General features: G+C 38.0%; 1 protein-coding gene across 7 annotated transcripts in view; it reads right to left on the bottom strand.

The window, feature by feature from the left end:
* The window catches only part of LOC109425809 (solute carrier family 12 member 4), an 836,994-nt gene that overhangs the window by 221,942 nt on the left and 591,770 nt on the right, over positions 1-23,282 (bottom strand). For all 7 annotated transcript variants that reach the window (XM_062842513.1, XM_029865597.2, XM_062842512.1 and 4 more), the window contains exon 6: positions 19,083-19,165. In XM_062842513.1, the coding sequence (XP_062698497.1) occupies positions 19,083-19,165 (83 nt within the window). The remainder of the gene's footprint in view (positions 1-19,082; positions 19,166-23,282) is intronic.

Genomic DNA, 23,282 nt, shown 5'->3' with positions numbered 1-23,282 from the left:
CTGAAGGAAATCCAAGAGGAATCCCTAAATGAAGTGCAGGAGAAATCCCTGGAGGAATTCCATGAGGAATCCTGGTGGATTCTCCGAAAGAATTCTAACCACCAAAGAAATTTAACGGAATATTAGAAGGAATCCCCGAACGAATTTCAGGAGGAATCCTCGAAGGAAGTTAAGGAGGAAACCCTGAAAGTAAATCTAGGAAGAATCTCCGGAGGAATTCCAAGAGGGATCCCCGTAAGAATTACAGGAAAAAAGCCAGGAGAAATCCTCGAAGGAAGTTCAGGGGAACCCCTGAAGGAAGTCTAAGAGGAATCCCAGAAGAAATTACAGGAGAAATCCCTGCAGGGATTCCAGCCCAAGTAACAATTTCAATTCCTTTTAGATTTGATTATTTTTATGGAAGCTTTATCACAGCATGACCAATTCATGGAACATTTATAGTTGCTTTTATCAAGAGAAAACAATCTTCTTTCGTTTGCGGTTTTTAAGTTGTCTTCAAGTTAATTTTGAAATTCGCGCATAAAACAACTGAATTTACAAGAGCATTAAATTTTATAATAAGTTTTAAGGCGTATTTGAAGTTATTTTCAACACATAACATCAACATATTTTATTAAAAGTTTATGCTTCGTTTATTCAAGTGCATTTCATCTGGCTAATCCTCCTTTAAAAATTTCTTGAAGCCTTCTATTCTTGAGCTAGAGCCATTACTCTGGAACAATAACTATGCGAAATAATGATAAGACAACGAACTATTTTTCAATCCAAATAATGAATGTAACAAATTGGTTGAAAAACCGCGTTCTCATGCAAATATAAACACATAAACATGTTTGCTCACTGATAATTTAGCCATTCTTGTGCTAAAAAGTAATTATGTCAACGAAATAATGATTTTACGGCCAATCAAAAATGCGAGTAGCTGACTGCTGTCGTCCTGCCTTCAACAAGTTTCGCACACAGGCCATAGCTATGTGAATCCAAAATGAAACGGGTACTTACTGTGACTCTGCTCAAGCTCATGCCAAATAGTTTAATTGTAGTATGTTGCACTTCATTATTAATAGCAAAATACAGGAATACAAAATAGAATTGGCACATCTTGACGCGAAGCACCGCGAATTGTACAGAGACAACTTTCTAGCATCGAAAACGTAAACAAACAATTGTCAAAGGCTGTTACTCTTGTATAAAACGAGTAAGTTTCATTTAAGACGAACAAATCTGCCTTAAGATCATAACTAGTAAACACAATCTTCAATAAAGGCTGTAGCGTTCATGCAAGGAGATTTGGTTCCATCATTGTTTTGAGGGGGTTTGGATTAAAGGTAATAACAATTGATGGCGGCTGCATGAGTTTTGTTCGCTTGGAACGGCAGCCATGCTTAGAAAGAATTGAAAAAGTGGCGTAGCCTTTTGTTTTTGAAGGAAATTTATGTCTTCATATATTAATGATTGATATTATTTTTGAGGCGCTATGTAATTTTCGTATGTTTTGGGTGGCATATTAACGAAAAAGTGGGTATGGCACGGAAAATTTCGATTCCCTGTCATCAATGATCTGTCAGGCAATTAAATGTTTTAAACATTTCAATTTGATGAAAATGAATTCGCTTTTCAATTAATATTTCATCCATGAAACAGAACTTGTTTGCATCTGCATAATGCTTAGGTGAAAGATTTCATTTATTATGCACTGTTGACACTTTTGAGAAAGACAGCTAAAAGATCAACATGCCTCAAGATATTCTTGTTAAAGTTTCATGAAGTTCTTATAATCAATCATCAGCGCATGTACATAAATACAACTAGTTTCAAAGCAGTCTTCAAAAGCAGCTTTGAAGATCTCCTGAAGAGTGGGCCAGATTAGTCTTAATGATGTTTGATACCTATTTTATCTCAGATTTGCAGAACAAAGAGCTTTATTGCTAAGCTTTATGATTCTATCTTAGAAATTACTTCAGGATTGCCACAAAAGTATAATTGTTACTTGGGAGGGGAATGCTCGAATGAATTCCGGTAGGAATATCCACAGGATTTCCAGGCGGAATCCTCGAAGGATTTTCAGCGGATCTTTCCGGGTAGGGGGTAGAATTTGCAGGAGGTATTCTCTAAAGAATTTTAGAAGGAAATCCGTGAAGAATTTTTGTAGAAACTCTATGAAAGATCACTCAGAATATCCTGGAGAAATGCCTGATTATAATCCTAAGGGAATTATTGAAGGAACTCCTACAAGATTCCCTGAAGGTACTCTTGTAGGAATTCCTGAATAAGCTTCTGGAGAAATCTCTGATGTAACTCCTGAAAGCATCCGTGAGTCTTCCTGAAAAAAATCAATCTCAATCTTCAATTTGAAAGAACCCCAGAAGAAGAGAACTTCTCGAACAATCCCTTAAGGATATCCTGAAAAAATCTTGGAAGGAATCACTGTATAAACTGCTGGGGTGATCCCTGAGTTCTCCTGGTGGTATCCTTGGATCTGAAGAAATTTCTCACGGGATTCTTGATGGATCTTCAGGTGGCATTTATGAATCCTCCTGAAAGAATATTTAAAGGGACTTCTAGAAGGATACCTGAACGAACTCCCGTTGAAATAGCTTAGGGAACTTCTGAAATAAATCATAATGAACACATGGAGGCATCCCTGAATCCTCCTGGAGCTTTAAGGGAAACACCTGAGCGAACTCCTGGAAAAATCCCCGAATTCTGGAGCAATCCTTGAAGAACTCCTGAATGAATCTCTGCAAATTTTTCTTGAGGCATCCGAAGGAATCCCCGAAGGATTATCAGGAGGGATTATTGAACAAATTCCAGGAATTTCTGATGAACCTCTTGGATGAATCTCTGAGGAAACTCCTGGACTAGATCCTAGAGAAACTCCTGTAGGAATTCCTGAAGGTACTCTCAGACTAATCTCTGAAGGACATCCTATGAGAATTCCTGAAGGATCTTCTGGATGAATCTCTGATGTGTCTCTAGTAGGCATCCCTGAATTCTCCTGAAATAATTTTTGAAAGTACTCCTGTAGAGATCTTCTGATAAAAAATCATCTTGTAGGCATCCCTGAAGTTTTTTTGAATAATCCTAGATGGATCTCCAGAAGGCATCACTGAATACTTCTGGAAGATTCTCTGAAGAAACATCTGGAGAGATGTGAATGTGTGTTCTAAGAGTTGAGAATTAATTATTATAATGAAACTCTTATGATAGTGATCGTGAGGTTTTTTTTATCCAAACTTTATATAAACTAAATTTTGTTCGTGCACTCATCACCGGCGCGAAAAATGAAAATCGGCGGCGTGACAAACAGCGGCGTATGGCGCGCCGCCGATACCTCGGTCGGCGTCGGCGTGGGACAAAAAGTGTCGGCGGCGGCGGCGTGGCGCGGCGGCGCACAGGTCTACATTAGACACGATGGCACAAGTAACTAATCATGGAATTTATTTGGAAAACATCTGTTCTCCCGATAATTTGCTTCTTCGTTACCGATAAATGATAGGACATCTGAAAAATAATGGACCCTACAGCGGTGGCACATAAATTGAAAAGTTGAAATGTGTAGCAGTTTTAGCATCACTCATTTCTCTTGGCAGTTTTATGGCAATAAAGCAGCAGTTGTGATGCTTGTTAAACAAAACACATCGTGCATTTGAAATGCTGCTCTACGGCTGTCAGTTTTGAAACGGCAATTAAATTGCTAATATGGCAATTCAGCAGTCGAACTGCTATGATACGACAGTAAGCAGATATAATGCAGTTTTGAAGCTGAAATACGGCCTATTTAAATGCTTATTGGTAACCTGGGTCTTCATTTTTGAATTTCACCTTTGTGATTAAGTCACCAGTAAGTACGAAGAAATTCACTTTTTGTTAAATTGAGTATTGGCGACCTTATTTGATTAATTTCAAGAGTTATAGTGTTGGGTGTCTGTGATAAATAATAAAAATATTTGATGAAAAAAAAATAGCCAAACAATTAGGCAAATCGGATTACGGATGGTTAAAGCACGTGACTACCATGCCGAGGTCCTGCCATTGAATCCCACTCCCGACAGACTCACTAAATGTGAGTTCTTCCTTCGGAAGGGAAGTTAAACGTGGGCCTCGAGATAAACTAGCTCCGGGTCAAAAATGTCGTTAATAAAAACAGAAAAAAAAAAAATTCTTGAATAATTTATTGCCCCTTCTTAATCATATTATTAATTAATTTCAACCTACATTTTTCGAAGGAGGTTGGGGGTGGCATAAGAGAAAATCGAAATTTGTGCCAGTCTTATTATTGGAATAACTTATAACGCAGTTAAAGCTGAGAGTCCTACAAAAATTCCCGATGAAATCCTTTTAGACATTTCTTCAAAAATCTACAAGGATTCCTCTTGTATTTTTTTTTTAGAATTTACCCAGTAAATTCTGCTGAAAATCCACTTGAGATTCTCTCAGGAGTTTTTGTTGGGTTTGCTTCATAATTGCTGCTGGAATTCATTCAGTAATTTCTGGCGGAATCCACCAGGAAGTCCTGCTGGGAGTTTTCAAATAATTCCTACTGGGAATCCTCCAGAAATTCTTGGAGGACACCCAAGAGCAACTGATGAAAAAATCCCAGTTGAAAATACTTGAGAAAACCCAACAACTATGTCTGGAGAACATCTGCTAATACTCTTAGAGAGTTTCTGGGGAAATCGCAAGAAGAATTTCTATACTTCTATAGGAACCCTTGGAGAAATCTGTGGAGGAATCTTTGAAGGAATTATAGGTAGAATATGAACTCTGAATCAATCGCTACAATTTTTTTGAAGGAATTCTATCAGGCATTTATGGAGGAATTCTGAGAGGGTTTCTCAAAAGATTTCTCTAGGGATGCTACAAGAAATACCTGATGGGGTTGTCCAGAAAATCCTGCCGGGATTTTCAGGGCTGGTAAAAGGTCTATTTTTCATCAAAATTTATTAAAAAAATATACATGTACCATTTTTTATTTTCAACAATGAAAGTTTTATCTGATAGAACTATTCATATAAAACAAATATTTAATATATTTGATTTTTTTTGAGAATCTTAATGAAAAAAGGCCATTTTTCAAAAATTGATCTGGTGGAACCTTTAAATGATTTTTTAGAAAATCGAAATGTTCTACAAAAATGCTTCAAATATGTATATCTTTCATTTAAGCGTTGAGCACCTTGACTTTTCGAACATCGATTTTTTTTTTTGGGACAGTGTACTCCAGGGCTTTCTCCAAGAATTTCTTCATGAATTCCTCCACGGAATTTTCTTAACGATTTCGTCGTGGATTCCTTCAAATCTTAGTATATTTTCAGAATTCCTTCAGAAATTCTTCGTGAGACACCTCAAGGTATTTCTCGAAGGAATTCTCTTGAAACATTTTCTGATGTTGCTTCAGAGATTTTTCCAAGGATTAGGATTCTTTAAGAAATTTCTGCAAGGATTCGTCCAAAAATTTATGCATAGATTTCTATACTAATTTGATATGCCTTCTCGAAATCTTGAGAATATGTTACGAGCTACTTTTGAGATTTCTCGACATTCTTAACGAATGCCAGGAGGACTTTCAAGAGCGGTAATTGGAGATATGCCTGCTGAAAATGCTTGAGAAATCTTAGCCAGAATTCTCGAGGAAATTCCAGTACAAATTCCTGAAAGAATTCCAACAGAATTTTCCGGATGTGCTTCAAGAGAAATTCCTTAAACATCCTTGAAAAAATCCTTGAAGCAATCTCTGAAAGAATCACAGAAGGAATTTATGGTAGATTTTCAGGATGTTGCTTCAGAGATTTTTCCAAGGATTAGGATTCTTCACGAAGTTTCTGCAAGGATGTGTCCAAGAATTTCTGCATAGTTTTTTACACAAATTTGATATTCTTTCTCGAAAAATTGAGAGTATTTTAGGAGCTACTTTTGGGCTTCGTGGCCGTGCGGTTAGCGGTGGCAGTCGTCTAGGCGTATCGTAAGCCTCGGAGTATGGGTTCGATTCCCGCTTCAGTCGGTGGAAACTTTTCGTCGAACGAGAAATTCATCACTGGGCCACTGGGTGTTCTGTGTGTTGTCCTTTGTCTAGTGTAAGTAATGTGTTCAGTCTGTGCAGCCTCTGGCTGAAGACGGTGTGAATTGTCTTTTTTACTTTTGGGCTTTCTCGACATCTTCAAGGAATTCCTGGAGGACTCCCAAGAGCAGTAATTGGAGATATGCCTGCTGAAAATGCTTGAGAAATCTCAGCAAGAACTGTCGAGGAAATTCCAGTACAAATTCCTGAAAGAATCCCAACAGATATTACTGGTACTCAAAGAGAAATTCCTAGAAACACACTTGAAGAAATTCTAGAAAAAATCTTCTTGTAGAACTTCAAAAGGACAATCCTTGGAGAAATTTTCAGAGGAACTCCAGCAGGCACCCCTAGCAGAATTCCATGAGAAATTGCTGGAATTTTTTTTGAGAAACCCTCTTGGAATTGCTCCAGAAATGTCTGATAGGTTTCTGCATGATTTTTTTTGCTGGGATTCCTCCATTGATATCTCCAAAGATTCCTCCGGAAATGGCTCCGATGATTCAGTCAGGGATTTTTGAATGGATACCTCTTGAAATTCCTCTCGGATCACCCCAGAAATTCATGCTGGGATTATTTCAGAACTCCTGCCAAAATTTATCCAAGCATTCTTTCTGAACATTCTCAAGCATTTCCAGATGGTATTCCTGCAGATATTGCTTTTAGGATTTTTTTTTTTAATTTTTTCCAATAGGAATTGTTTGAGGAATTCCAGCAAAACTTCTTGGAGGATTCCAACTACAAAATCATAAAGAAATCTTATCAGCATTAAAGGAGCAACAGAAATTTTCAATAGAATCTGAAGAGGATTTCCACAATAATCCCCAGAGGAATTCTTTTTTTTTGTATTATCGGGATTTTTAGCCCTTGGCTAGTGCATCTCGGGACCCACGCTTTACTTCCCTTCCGAAGGAAGAACTCACATTTTGCGAGTTTGTCGGGAGTGGGATTCGATTCCAGGTCCTCGGCGTGATAGTCAAGTGTTCTAACCATCACACCAGGTCCGCTCCACTTTGAGGAATTCTGAAGGAATCCCTGGAAATAAAATCTCTCGGTGAATACCATCCATAGAGATGATACAAAAGGGATTCCCAACCTTAATGTCTAGAGGTAATCACATTCCTGGAGGAGAGGAAACCCAGCAGGCATTATTGGGGAAATTCCAAGAGAAATTAAAAAAAAACCTTGTAGCAATCACAGAAGAAACTTCTGCATGAGTCCCAGTAGGCATTGTATGAACATTTCCTAGAGCTGTTCCTGAAGAAACTCTTTGAGAGATATGCGGAGAAAGGCCAAGAGGAACTTTTGAAAAAAAAAATCATTGAGAAATCTTCGGAAAAATACTCTTGAAATTCCTCCACAAATGCTTGATGAGATTTCTCTAGAAATTCTTGCTGAGATTTTAACAGAGATTTCTCAAAATCTTACCTGTGATTCCTCTAAGGATTCCAACAAAAATTCCTCTTGTAGGGTCTTTTTTTTATTATCGTAGAAATTGGACCGAAGCGTCTCAAATTTTCATGAAACTTTTTCCACAGGCAGGGCTCATGAATATATGAACAGAAAAATTGATTATAATTCCAAGTCGCCTATTTTCCCGGAAAACTCATGTGGAAATTTTATGTTTTTCCCTGACACTACTTACATTGAAATATCATAACTCAAGAACGAAGCATCGTAGAAACAATGTTTTTTTTTTGAAAATGAAAGGAAATTTTCTCAGAAATAAAACAAAATATGAACTGAAAAAACTTTTCCACAAAATTTTCAACAGTTGAGAAAATTCGTAAAGAAAATCCGGGAAAACTATGCCCGAACTAGCGGAAAATTTTCAAAAACATCTTTTTGAGAGGTAATTTTATGAGTTTTAATCGCTGAAGGTTTTGGAATGCAATTTTTTTTTTCGTTTTTTAATTATGGTCAATTTTGTTGAAATATATAAAAATTTAAAAATCATAGCTTAAGAACGACGCATCGTAGAAACACTTTTTTTAAGAAAATGAAAGCAAATTTCCTCAGAAATACAAAAAAAAAAAAATGAAGTTTAAAAAGTTTTCCACGAAATTTTCCACCGCTGACTAAATTAATAAAGAGAAGCCGGAAAACTATGCCCGAGTTCGCGGAAAATGTAAGCCTACATTATATGGACATACTTCACAAAATTGGCCATAACTCAGGAACGAAAAAAAAGTGCATTCCAAAAATTTCAGTGATCGAAGCTTATGAAATCACCTTCTCAAAAATATTTTTTTTTTTTGAAATTTTCCTCGAGTTCGGACATAGTTTTTCCGGCTTTTCTTTACGAATTTTCTCAACTGTGGAAAATTTTGCGGAAAACTTTTTCCAGTTAATATTTTTTTCTGAGAAAATTTGCTTTAATTTTCTAAAAAAAACTTTGTTTCTACGATGCTTCGTTCTTGAGCTATGATTTTTCAAAGTAATGTCAGGGGAAAACAAAAAATTCCACCTGAGTTTTCCGGAAAAATAGGCGACCCTAAATTTTTCACAATTTTTTTGTGGGAAAAGTTTCATGAAAATCTGAGACCCTCCGGCCCAAACCCGTACGGTAATAAAAAAATCCCCTTGTGTTTACTCCAGAGGTTTACCTTTGGTATTTTTGTTTTGGAATACCAGTAGGAATTCCCGCAAGGATTCCTTCAGATATTCCGACTAAATTATATTCAGGTTTTTTCCAACAATTTCAGAAGGGATTTTTTAGTTATTCATAAAAATCTTCCGTCAAAGAAGATACATACATATGTGGATTTACCAAACAAACTAACGAAAGCAATTTGTTTTTTTTAGCAGAATTTAAAGAAGAACTCTTGGGGATATTTGTATATAGGGTCATGGTGCCTACACAGTGAATACGGAATCAATTGATTCCGTTCATTTTTGTTACAACTCGTGATCATTTTTAACAAAAAAATGGAATATTTTGTTCAGGTATTCGAAAGTTCTAATGGAGCAATGAAATGAATTCGGAAAATCTAATGGATCAACGAATTGCAATGTTTTTTTTAGTTAAGTCTAACGTCTGTCGGGGCCCGTGGCACAGTGGTCCACACGCTCGCATCATAAGCGGATGATCATGGGTTCGATCCCAGCCCTGGCACTTGCAATTTTTAGTCAGTTGCACTTTCCCCCGAGAGCAACTGACACCTGACCCTCTTCGGAGCATATAGCTCTAACGGACCCGGAATTTGGATATCGGCGAACCGCAACTCATAATGGACAACCCCCAATTGGACTGGAAAAGGAACAGCAGCCACACATCAGCATCGTCGTGCTCATTATTCTACCGTGGACAGGGTAGTAAAGTTGAAGCAGACAAGGCACCAGTTCGATATAGTTGAATAAGAATAGAATACATGTAGGCGCTTTACAAAGTGTAAGTGCAGCGTCCAATTGGAATCGTTCACGTAGTGCCCTAGTGGACAAAAAGAGCTGTAAATTAGGTTAACTGCCCAGTAAACATTTTGGGTTGTATAATTTGGGTTATACATCACCATATAGAAATCAATTCACTCGTATAAAGTGCACGAATCTGCAATATACGCACCAAAGTGGAGGCCATATACACACTTGTGGCGACAATTCACGATTTCTCATAATCAGTAATACGATGTCCATTTCATCGATGAAAAAGGATCAGAAACAACTTTCGGCGATTGTCAATACGATGTTTCAAACAAGCTTTCAAACTATCGACAAAAAAATAACAACCAGACTCGAACACAGAACCTCGAGATCCCGAATCTGATACCATACCTCTGCTCTAATTAGCTTTTCTTAAAGTGACTCCGCATTATCACCAATATAAACTTAAGCTTCATGCTGTCAAAGCAAAAGCCATTTTGCCATATATGCTGGTATGAAACCTGAGCGGCAATTCTCCTAAGTCCTTACGATTCCGTTTAATATTCATTTGCTCTGATATATCATATATTGTGATCTGTCAGTTTATACAACTTCCAGCGAATTTCAATTGGCAGTATTTACGGCTAACATTGTTTACAACATTCACATCGCGCGCTCGTCGTCGTCGTCGCCGTCGCGGAAAAATGTTCTCAAAATTATTCCGTTTATTACCTAGTTGTTCTCGATTGAAACCCAGCGTTATGGTGACATAAGTGCTTGTGCTTAAATCAGTGCTTCGTTTGACGTTCACCGATTACAAAAAAAGGCAATGGATGGGTCGCGAATCCCAGCGCAACGCCTCGCGCTAGCCGCGATGAGAACGTCCTTTGGATTAGGTGCAAAGTGAGAATCTGCTGCTGAAGAAATTTCAAGACGTTTAGTGTCGAATCGGAGGAAGTTCACCGAGTGAAATGGGTATTTCCGCATATTTCTGAGTTGATCCACAGTTCATACCGCGATTTAACTGCAGTTTAATGGCAACAACGAGAAGAGGACGTGGGCAATCCACTGTTAAAAAGTGTATCTTGTGTTGAAACCGTGTGATAAGGGTTGAAGCAGTGAGATGAAAGATGAACAGTTTTGGGGATGGTTTGCCGCCCCTCCTCCAGTTGCAGACTTTACAAATAGTAAGTACTGGCCTTGTAATAAAAATAAAATTCACAACACGACGATCATTTGGTGAAAGGGTCGGCGTTTGAGTGACTATTTCACTGTGATTTCTTTCGATGTTTTATATATCCATTCGTTCCAACCATATGAAAGTGATTCCAAATTGCATTATTTACGGCTTGTTGTGACGTTAATTTTAGACGTCATAAATCAATCGCAATGATGATTTATATACAACTTGTTTTGTCGTTTTTGCTACGAGATTCAGCATGTTTAACGATTATGATTTGATATCCAAGAAAATGCGATTTCACATGGCCATATTTATACGACATATGGTTTACTGGGTGATTAAGAATTAAAAAAAAAGTCTAACGTCTTGTTTTCTGCAAAAATTTCGAGGCCTATTTCTGTCTGAGTTCTTGGAAACAATATGCAAGATAAATTCAGAATCACGTAGAAAAAAAAATAAGAAATTACTATATATGTGGATATGTGACATATTGATAGACATTTTTGTGCATTTATCAACAAACTTTACAGCTCAGTTTAAAATGGGTTATTTGAAGAGTTTATGCAGAAATACTATAGACAGCCACAAAGAATACTGGGAATATCTCTTGAGGGTTATCTCACATTTTTTTTTTTGAAAAACTCCAAAAATTTCTGATGTTTGGAAGATTTTTAATATTTTTTTCTAAAAATATTCTAGTTATAATTTGTAATACTATTTGGAAGTTCTTTGTTGAAAAATACGCAGATGGCATTTTGGCAAAAAAGTGACAGATGAGTTTAATCAGTTTTTTTAGATAAATTTCTACCGGACTTCGGTTAAACTACAATTAAATATGTGTAATTCGATGTAAATGTATTTGAATGTATTTGAGAATTAGGGCAGGGCAATGGAAATATGTTACATGCCAGAAACTGGCACCGCTCCTACAATCAACGCAACTCCAACGCTTTACTCAGCACTATTCCATCATCAGAACAAAACGAAAAGAAAGTTTAAGTCCATTGTTAGTCACCTGATTCTTGTGCACACCAACCATGCTTGTTCAAGCGGGGAAACTTTCCACCGGTATAAATATAAACCTGTGCTTTTCTCGAGATGAAAATTCTTTCTGTATTCTCTGTTTCCCACGAAAGGAGGACAAGCTTGGACCAAGAGTTTAGTTAGTTGGTCGGAGGAGCTGGACGGTTGAGGGCGCGGCATGAGGATTGCAGTCTTTGAAAAAGAAATAAGTTTGTCGCGTAGATTTCTTCATGTTGTTTAAAGAACAATTCAAAACTTGGCAAGATACCTTCACGTTGCACAGAAAGCAGACACGATAAATGCGAAGCCAAAGCTAGGTACCGCCTAAGCGGTGGGAATTTTATTTTACTGTTTTGCTGGAAAGGAAACGGGAAATATTGAATTTTATTTATTTTAGCTTAGCTCATGCTATTTCGGTAGTGTGTATATCTCAAAAGCATCATGTGAAGTATCCGTAGGAAATTGACGATGTTACATTTTCCGGAACCCAAATTTCAAAATTATTGTGATTTTTCCCATTTTGGTATATCAAGCGTACAGATTCATATCGCATTCTAAAGGTGTTCAGCGAACCTAATGGATAAGGCTCTGGATCGCCAATCCGAAGGTGATGGATTCGATTTCGGTTCCGGCCGGAAAACTTTCTCGTCCTGCCAGGTCCTAGTTTATCAATGTGCAAGCCACACAATTTCATGCAATGGTAAACAAAGAATTTTCTAACTCCGGATGCACTCAAGGAACACAAAGTCGAAAAAGAGACAGGTTAATTTCTAGTAGTAAACTATAGTTAAAAACAAATAAAAAAAGAAAAGCGCAAAAAAGAAGGTGAAGACAAAAAGAAGAACAAGAAGAAGAAGAAGAAGATGAAGAAGAAGAAGGAGAAGAAGTGGAAGATCAAGAAGAATAAGTGCCAACAGATAGCGTTTCATTCCGTTGTTTTTAGCAGTATTAAATTGGGAGTACTGTTTTGTTGGAACGGTTCCCTAATATGTACAGTGCACACTATGTACATATATGTATTAAGTAAGATTAAGTCAAGCTTTCGTTACAAAATTCCGCATAGGATTACGTAACTCATTGTGTAGTTTTTCTCCCCGAAAGAGACCAGATTGTGGCAGCGGCAGCAGCAGCATCCTCACAGCTGACTTAATACCGTCGCCGTCGTCGTAGTTGAGATGGCTCACACCATGCACCAGCCCGCCGAGGTGTGCGAGGAAAATGTGCAACAACAAAGAACGCAGTAAAAAAAAAGAAAACAGTAAAGTTGCTCCACTCGAGACAAGTGCTCCATCGAGAAGAATGGAAACGCTGCTGCTGCTGCTGGGACCTCCTCCGGTTTGACTTGGCGGCGGCGTGGTGGTGATGAAGGACGCCAAGATGCCGGCTGTATGTATCGAATAAACATTCAAAAGTAAATATGCCCCAAGGAATGCTCTGCTGGGCTGGGATTTCTGTTGTGGAGAGACATACCTATTTGGCAGCGACTGGGATGCAAAAATAACATTGCATTGACGGTTGGCGTGATTGTTTATTGAAGATGTGAACTTGGTATAAACCTAACACTTTTTTTACAAAATCAAAGTTGAAGTGGCATGATTTAAATTTCTCTAGAACACACATAAGAACATGAGTGTGCTTTGGGAGGTTTCGGCTTTCAGTGTAATTTATTTCTTATCATCACCGACGTTTCGGTCCGGCTATTGGACCATATACAGGGCTCGATAAACAAATCAACAAGTCACACAAAGTCTGCTCATTTTAAAACAGTCGGGTTGTAAAGGATCACGCCATCTGATACACTTCTGGGCCATTCGTTCCTGTTTAGTTGGGGAATTCCCTAGCTTGTGTACGGACACTACCAGCTGAATTTTTCCAAAAGTTTCTTCGGAAATCGCTCTTGAAGATCCTTTAAGGGATTGTTTAGGAGTTCCAGAGTTCCAAATTTATCCAGGAGTGCTTTTGTGATTCTATCCATTGTTTTATTGGAAATTCCACACAATTTCCCAAAGGTATGTCCGAAGGGACTATTGCTAGAGGAATTTGCGCTGGAACTCCGAGAAGAAATCCCCACAAAATTCCAGAAGCGTTTTCTGACGCACCTTTAGGAGGAATCCCTGAAGAAACTCCTAGAAAAAAAACCAATAGAAAATCACGTAGGAACTTATAGAGGAATTCAAAGAGAAACTTATTTTTTGGAAAAATTATCGATGATTTTTCGTAATGGAACTCCTGGGGGAATTTTCTAAGAATTTCCTGGAGGGATTCCCTAAGAAACTACTGTAGAAATTCCCAGGAGATCTCCTGAATGAACTTTCAATGGAACTGAAGAAACCCTGGAAGATTTACTGAAGGAACTTCTAAAAGAATACCCGAATCCTGGAAGAATTTCCTAAGATACCTCAGGATGAATTCACGAAACAGCCCTTGGAGGAATTTCTGGAAAAACTCCTGGAGGAATTTGCGATGGAACTCCTGGAGAAATTCATGAAGGATCTTTAGGGACAATTCCCGAACGAGCTCCTAGAGGAATTTTGGAAAGAATTCTTGGAAGGATCCCCAAAAGAAATCTGACAAGAATTCCTAAAGGAACTCCTTGAGGGGATTCCCTAAGAGTTTTTTTTAAGTTATGGATGAATTCCCGATGGAACGCTTGAAGGGATTCTCAAAGAAATATCTGAAGGAAATCCCGATAGAATACTAACAGCAATTCCCGTAGGAACCTCGGAGGAATTCCCAAAAGATTTATTAGGACCTTTAGGAGGAATCCCTGATGAAGAACTTCTGGAGTAATTTGCAAATAAACTCATAGAAACATTCCCAAACAAACTCCTGCAAGGGTTTAAAAAAAACTGGAGCAATCCTTTAGTAGCTCCTGGAGGCATCCCCAAAGGAATTCTAGGAGAAATTTCAGATGGAACCCCTGAAGGGATTCCCTAAGGAACTCTTAGGGAAATTTCCAAAGGATCTGCTAGAGAAATTCCGATGGAACTCATGTAAAAAGTCACGAAGGAACTCTCAAAGGAAATCACGAATGAATTCTTGGTGGAATTCACCAAAAAAATCCCGCAGAGCTCCCGAAGGAACTGTTGGTGGGATTATGAAGGAACTCCAAGGAAAATTCTGATGAAACTCCTTGAGAATTTTCAAGTATTTTCTAGAGGAATTTCTGACGGAATTCTCGAAGAAATTTATAGGGATTTTTCCGAAGGAATTCCAGGAAGAATTTCCGTAGGAACTTCTATGGAAAATCCTGAATAAACTTCTGGAAGAACTCCCAAAGATTTTCTATATGTACTTATTTTTGAAATTACTACAGAAAATCTCTGGGAGTTCTTCCTGAAGTTTCTTAAGCAATATATTCTTGTGAAAATCCTAGGGAAATTTCCGTAAGGCGAATCAGGAGGAATTCTCAAAGGAAACCCTGACGGCTTTCTGAAGAAATTACTGAAAATTCCCGCATAAAATCGTGGGGAAATGGATTCGTATGCCGCTCTGCAGTTTGAGAGGTGATTCTACGTATCTGGTGAAATGGGTTTGTTGACACCTTCCGGCAACAATCAGGGTGTGAGTGTTATAATTGTTGGAAAACGATGTAACAAGTGAAAATACGCAAAAAAATATATACATTTTTTTCGGAATTTTCATGATAAAGGACTTTTGAGAGGGATCAGGTATCCCTTTAGACAGCATGTTCATGTCTATGTCAATGTATGTCCATGTATAAAGTCCATGTATTTTTTTTGAAAATTTCTTCAGAGATTCCTTCTGTGGAACTTTTCCTTGGGTCTTCTTCAGAAGTTTCTCAAAAACTTCAAAACAAAAAAGGTTTCTTCAGAAATTCCTTCTGAGATTCCTTCAGGGGTTACTAAGGATATTCCATCAAAGATTTCTATAGAAGTTCGTGCATGTATTTCTTTATAAATTAATGTTCATGAATTTTTTTAAACATTTCTGAAAAAATCACCAGGAATATTATCAGGAATTCTCCTAAAAATTCAAGAATCGTCTTAAAATTTCCCATTCTCCTAGAAATTTCAGCAAGGGTTTGTCCAAAAGATTTTTCCAATAGATGCAATTCTAGGAGTTTTTTTTTTCAGAGATTCGGTCAAAGTTTCTTTCAGGAAGTACTCTAAAGAAATCAGAAAAAATCCTGGAATTTTTTAATAACTTTTTTTTTAATTTCTCCGGAGTTTTTTCAGATACGGCTCCAAATTTCAAGGAATTTGTTTAAAAATTTCTCAAGAAACCTCTCCACCTCCAGAGATTTTTTTGGTAGTTCATCAAGAGGTTTCTCAAGAAGTTCCTCCAATAATCTAGACCTAAGATCCCTCGAACGAACCAGTTCTTTAGTTCTTTCAGGTATTCTTTCAAAGATACCGTAAAAAAGGATTACTTCCTTCATAAATTTCTACAAGTAGTAGGATTTTTTTGATTCTTGTGTACTAATCCCTTCAGAAGTTGTAGGAAACATTCTACTAAGAATTCCTCCAGAGGTATCTCTAGGATCTCCAGGAGTTCCAAGAATTCCGTAAAAAAATCTGCAGAGAACCCTCAGAAATTTGTTTAGGAATTTCTTCAAGAATTCCACCAGTATATTTGTCTGAAATTCCTGCTGAATTCCTCCAGAAATTTATCAAGCATTTTTTATGGAATTACTTTTAAAGGTTCTCCAATATCCCAACTCATATTTTTGGTATATAAAAGTTAAAACCGTTACTTGCAGCTACTTATTTTTAAGTGGGGAAGAATTTCATGATTTTTTAAGAAGGTATTTTAAAGAGTTTTATCTCAAGAATTTCCGATGAAAAATAAATAAAAAAACATAAAAAAAGTAAAAAATAAAAATAACGAAAAGAAAAAAAAAGCATCTCTGCAGGATTTTCAAAGAAACTTTGGGAACCTTAAAAAGAATATCTAAAAAAAATCCATGGAGGAAGTTTCAAATAGATCTCATGCTGAAAATATTGAAGAAATCCCCCGAAGAAATTATAATGAAGTCTATAGAGATATTTTTGAATGAAATCCTTAAAGAATTTTAGAACGAATGCAATCAGGAATTTATGAAAGAGGTCCTGAAGAAATTTCTGAGAAAATCTCCAATATAATCCCTGTGAAAAGCACAGGATATGCTCCTGAATTCCTGGAGGAATATCTTCCTGGAAACTTCTGAAAACCTTTGGTGGAGTTCCTAGAAAAGTTTATTAATGAATTGTGCGCCAATTTCCCGGACAAATCCTCTTTTAAAACTTTTGAGAGATTTTCCGAAAGTATTTCTGGAGCAAACTGTGGACTTATTTCAGAAGGAATTTCTTTATGAATACCTAGGGACACGCCTAAATAAGCATCCATATCAATGAGCTCTTGAAAATAAAACTCTTGAGATATTTTTGAATGAATTGTTGCATAATTTTCCTAAATTATATTGTAGAATATATTCCTTAAAGAATCCGTGGAGAAATTTCTGAAATAAATTCTGACGGAATATCTGTATGAACTCTGGGCTATCTGAATAAATCCCAAAAGAGATTCCTGAACCCATTCATGCGAAAATTTTTAGTAGAATTGTTAAAGCAATTCTTTGACAGAGCCCTTGTGGGCTTTAAAGGAAGATTTTCGGCAGAAACCACTAATAATAATTTATAAAAGATTCTTCGAAAGAATTTCTGAAGAAATCCCTGAAAAAAATCTAAAAGATTTTCTAAACGAATTCCTAGAAGAATTTCTAACGGAGTTTCAGAAGGAACCAATGAAAATCTACCTAAAATAATCCTTGAAGAAATGATTGAGGAAGCTCTATGGAAAAATTTCTGAAGGAAGGCCTGGAACAATTTCTTAAAGAATCCCTGGAAGAATTTGTAAAGGAACTGCTTTACCAAAGCTTGGAAAATTTAAGTACGAATTTCTGGAGTAAATTCTGAAGGTATCTATAATGGAACAATTTTTGAAGGAATCCATAGATAATTTTTCAAAACAAACCTTGCATTTCTGATGGAATCCAGAAGGAATTTTTTTAAAGAATCCCAGGAAGAATTTCTGGAGGAATTATGATTTTTTGATTTTCTGGAGAAATTACTAACAGCATTTCTGAAGGAATCCGTAGGACGATTTCTATAAGAATCTGTGGAGTAATTTCTGGGGAAACCCATGGAAGCTTTTCTACAGATATTATTGGAGAAATTACTAGAGAACCCCGTGGAGAAAATTTTGAAGAAACTTGTAGAGAAATTCATGAAGTTCCCGGAGATGTGCTAAAAGAAATTTCAAAAGGATTCTGCGGAAGACTTCCTTATGGAGGAGTTTCTAAAGGAATCCATGGAGCAACTTTGGAAGAAATTAATTTCTGGGGTAATCTATTAAAAAACTTTGGAGAAAAATCTAAAAGAAGGGATCAATTTTCTGAAGTCCCTCTTTCCTTGGAAGAATTCCTCAAGGATTTCTCAGTTTTTGAAGAAATCTCTCAAAGAATTTTTTAGAATCTGATTTAATGTAAGAAATTAAAGAAAATCCTTGTGAAAATATTCGAATAAATTATTGTTTGCCAGAGCTTATAGAGGAATTTCTGAGAGAATTTGTGGGAAAATCATGAATGAATTATTTTTCGAAGGATTGCCAAGGCGAATGCCTGAAAGAATACTGAATCTTTATTTTTTTTTATTCGAAGAGATTTCTGAAGGAATCCCTCGAAGACAATACTAGAGCTTTTAAATTACTAAACACCTCAATCAATTATATGAACGTGTCTCAGATGGTACGCTTCTCTTCAGTGGAATTTATTTAATTGGAATGCATAAGTTACCGGAGACGATAGAATTTCAAACGGATATCACATCTTCGCGCAATCCGTAAGATAGCTTCCGAACGTTTCAAGAAATTATCGAACGACTGCCAAACGCAAGCAATTTAACCCATGAAAAATGATACCGACACGTTCCCATACACCGACAAATCGTAAGCCAATTTTCCAGCTCGCTTGATATCAAAGCTAATAAGCTTTCGCCTCTCAACTCGGGTCAACCTCGTCGTTGTCGCGTTGCCCCTTTCTTGGAAGTCTTTGTGTTGCTTCATTCTAATATCCTGTGACTGAAAAGCAATACCCGGCCGAGACGCACTCGAGTTCGCTTTTGGGAAAATCTACGACTTCACGATCAGCTAATTTAATCTGAAAAAGTTCATCGCCGTTGGTTGCCGGAAAATCTTCTTCAGGCCCATAAAAGTTAGGAAGAAAATCACTAAAAACCACGGACAGGATTAAAAAGAAGCTCACTGCGCTTCTTGGTATTTCGTAGTGCTTAAGCTGAGAAGCAATGAATAATAGAAATTAAAAGGATCCAACCCTCGCCTTACACTTGGGTCGTCACACCCAAATCGTTCGGATTAGATAACAGTCGTTCGGGAGAAAATAGAAGGGAGCAGCTGAAAAAAAAAATCACCCCGAACAAATATTCCCACACTTACCTCGATATCATGAAATAGCTCCCGCCCGCAGGTACCACCCCGTTCGTGGCAATCGCAGACATCGAAATGGCAGTTAACATAGTCTGGATTCGTCGTCGTCGTCGTCCGTCCCGGATTTGCGTGGGTTGGTGATTTTTAGGATTGAGATTTGTGGTCGATGGTGATGGCGAGAGAGAGACGGGGAAAAGTGAAAAAATAGAGAGCAAAAAGCACCATTAGTAAAATCAGTTCACGACTTTATCGTGGGAGCAGTTTTTCTTTGGCGGGTGGTGATGTTAGATGGAAATGAAACTACTTCTGAACTAACTACTGAGGCGAATGAATGGCTGTAATGCGGGAACGTGGTATGTATGGTTATGACAGGGTGGATGGGTCGCGTAGGGTTTAAATTTATTTGATATTATTTTATGTGTGAATGATGTTGTAATTCCTACCATATCTGTAATATCTATAAATAACTGTAAAAAACGTATGGCAAGTAGGGACATTAGGTAATGTTTTATTATATAAATTTTAAAAACATTTGAGGAAGTTCAAGAATATTCAAGAAAATCGTGCAAAGGTTGATGATCGCGATGAACTTATTGATTGAAATGGCTGATGAACTTTCCAAAAAATAACAAAAACTTCAAACACACCTTGATAAACTAGAATATTCTAAGAGAAGTCAGCTAGCTTAAAGGTGGCGAAATATGGAATGAATATTTAAAACATACAGTTGACTTTCTTCAGATGCTGAAACCTACGCTACCAACGAACCATCGAAGTTTCCCGGTTGTCTTGTATTCAGAAGTATTGACTTTTAGAAGCCTGTATCCAAAATAATTTGCGCACACAAATACGTCAGACGCTGTCCATAAACTACGTAGGTTCAATTTTGGCAATCTCAGACCACCCCCTCCCCCCTCGTAGACTTTGTATGGACCGTAGACTTTGGCGAGACACCGCCCGTCCCCCCCTCAAAGTCTACGTAGTTTACACAGATAGAATTAATGAAGTTTACACGTCATGTAAACTTCATTTTAATCATGTAAACTTTTCAGTTATGATGGTTTACATGATACATCATGTAAATTTATGTTATATGTCATGTAAAAACTCTGAGTCATGCTGAATTGCATGACATATAATGGAAGTTTACATGATTTTTCGTGAGATTTACATGATATGTCATGTAAACTTCTGTGAAATCTCACGCTCCAATCATGTGCATTATAAGCCACAGAAATTTACACTATCTTTTCTATCTGTATATGGACAGGCCCTCAGTAACTTTGCAATGCAAGTTCGGCCTGCAAATATCTCAATATATTTTTACTTCACTGGAAAGTTTCATAAAAATCGGTGCAGTACTTTTCCAGGACTGAAACAGTAGAACAACCATTGCGTTCTATGTCGTAATCAGTGAATCAAAATTCACCAATCGCGCAACAATAACGACCAAGTCGCAACCTGAATTTGTTGCGACATTCTTGCCAATGCGACATACGTTTGTCCCAACTTGAACAGAATAGGACAAAGATCGTGCACCACAGGTTTAGAGATTTTTAAGCCTTGCATTGTGATTTTCGAGCGGTAACTTCGAGTCGGTAAACACCGCAACGCTGCTGAAGATGTATCATCAAAAAGTTTTGATTATGGGTTAGTAATACTTGATTATTCACGAGTTGAAAAGTACGCAACAAATTCTGCTTCTGTTTTGTCTGCAACAAAAAAAATTGAGATCATGTCATTATCTGTTACCAGTTGGGATAAAGAGTAATCGCCGCGTCTTCTTTGTTGCTTGTTTTGTGCCTCTTTTGCCACTGATCGTAACGTGAATCATTATATGTACTTCTGTTGAACTTGAACTTAAAAATAAATATCGTATGTTAGGTCAAATTTTACCCAAGATTGGACCACTGTTGTATCCACAACGGATAACTGTTGTGTCCATGGTGGGTTTAGTTGTCAACATAAAAAAGATCAATGATAGATTTATGTCGGTTTATACGTCATCGATGACGTACACAGCTTTAAAACTATTGAGACTTTGCAACACTGCTTTTATGGGTATTCCAAGAGGTTTTAGGTGTATTTCAAATAGATTACAGGGTTTTCAAACACGTTTTATTGAGTTTATGGAGGTTTCAAGGGCGTTTGTTTCAAGTCATTTCACGGTCGTTTCAGGAGTTTAGGAGTATTCCATAGGATTTACGGGGATTTAAAGAGTGTAGTATAAAACCCCTTGAGAACCTCTGAAACACTGCTGAGACCTCCAGGTTCCTCCCTAAAACATCCTGAGACCACCTAGAATGCCTCCGAGACTCCCTGAACCGCCATTGAGACTCCAAAGAACTCTCTGGGACCCCTTAAACACCCCGAAATCCCCGGGATCCCATGAAAAGCTTCTGAGACCCCCTGAAGCGCCCCTGAGGTCCTATGGTACCTTCTAAGCCTCCATATACGTCCCTGAGACCCTCTGAAACGCCCCTCAGACCCCCAGGAATCCAATGAAAAGTGTCTGAGACCCCCTGAAGCCCCTGACACCTCCTGAGATCCCATGGTACCTCCTGAGCCTCCATAAACGTCCCTGAGACGCTCTGCAATCCATCTAAAACTCATTGGGACCACCTGAGACTCTTTGAAATACTCTCTACTTTGGGACCCCTAAAACCCCTAGTCTCATGGGGAATCCCCAAAGGAACTCGTGGGTAAATTTCCGAAGGAATTCATGGAGAAATGATCAAAAATCTTCTGTAAGAATTCATAAGGATTTCTGGAAGAATTCCTGAAGGAATTACTAGAGAAATTCCTGAAGAAAATTTTAGAAGAATTCACGAAGGAACTCCCGGAGGAACTCCAGTATAAATGCCCAATGGAACTTTTGGAAGAACTCCTACAGCTGGAACTTCTTCTGATAGGCTCTTGGCCGCAGTTGCTGAATCGTTCGATATGTGCCGCCTTTTCCTACACAATTTGGTGACCGGCTATGGCAATTTTCAACGGTGCGCTGATTCGCTTCAAATTCACCAAGTAATGTATAAAACTGGATTCCCGGCGGCGTCTGAACTCGGACAGCAGGTTCCTCACTGCTGTCATTTTCTGGTGTTGCTGCTTCAAAGTCGAATCATTCCGAACGACGATCTAGCGTAGTTAAATTGTTTTTTTTTTTTGCTACAGATGTTTACTTCTCCAGCGGTAATCAGGTAAATGGAAATTCTTAAATGTTAATCAACAACATGCTTCGCTTTTTCGCCATGGAAATCTTCCCATACCTCCCCATCCAACTTCGAACTCCAGATAACTAAGAGGTGGCCCAAGTTCTTGTACATTATCTTATCATAGATATCTAATTAACATTTCCTCCCCATCCCGCTGATCGTAAGGACCTGGCCAGGTATCAACCAAAGAGATCGTTCAATGAAAGGTTTGTCAACTCCCAGGCAACTTTTCTGACGCATTTAACGTATCTATTGACAGCCATTCCAGGATGTGTACTTTTGGAAGAATTCCCGAAGGAACTCAATGTAGGAACAGCCAATGGAACTCCTGGAGGAATTTCTGCAGGAACTTTTGGAGAGACTTCTAAAGGAACTCCTGGAGGAATTTTCGAAGAAATTCCAGGAGGGATTCCGAAAAAAACTGTTGAAAGGCCCCCTGGAACCTCTCTGAGACCCCTGAAACGCCCCTAGGTCCCCATGGCTCCATTGGAGAACCTTTTAAACGCCCCTGAGATCTCCCGGTACCCTAAAAAATGCCCATGGGACCCCTTGAAACGCCCTTGAGATCTCTTGGTACTTCCTGAAAGCCTCTAAGACCTCTGAAACTTTCTTGGAATCCCCGATCCCTTGAAGCGCCCCTGAGGCCCTCTGGAATCCCCCTTAGACCCCTTGAAACGTCCTTAAGGCCTCTTGAAGCACCTCTGAGAACCCTTGGAGCCCTCTGGAAATCTCTAAACCCACTGAGGCAGTTATGAGAAAACGCCTTTATAACCTTTTTGTATCCCCTGAAACGGCCCTGCTACATTCCTTTGCTCTCCCATATAACGCCCCTGGCCTCTGTTGCCGTAGTTACCGTTATTTTTACATTTTGGAACGCACTGTATTGGTTCTAGTTAGCGCTCCCTCTTATAGAGGTTTTGGTGTATTAAGCTACGTTTGAAGCTCAAGCTCATTTCACATTAGGGTCCTAATTGTTACATAGGAAATTTTAATCCAT

This window comes from Aedes albopictus, chromosome 3, assembly GCF_035046485.1.
Source record: "Aedes albopictus strain Foshan chromosome 3, AalbF5, whole genome shotgun sequence".
Taxonomy (NCBI): Eukaryota; Metazoa; Arthropoda; class Insecta; order Diptera; family Culicidae; genus Aedes; species Aedes albopictus.
Note: the sequence above shows the minus strand (reverse complement) of the source record. Positions and strands in the feature narration are given on the sequence as shown.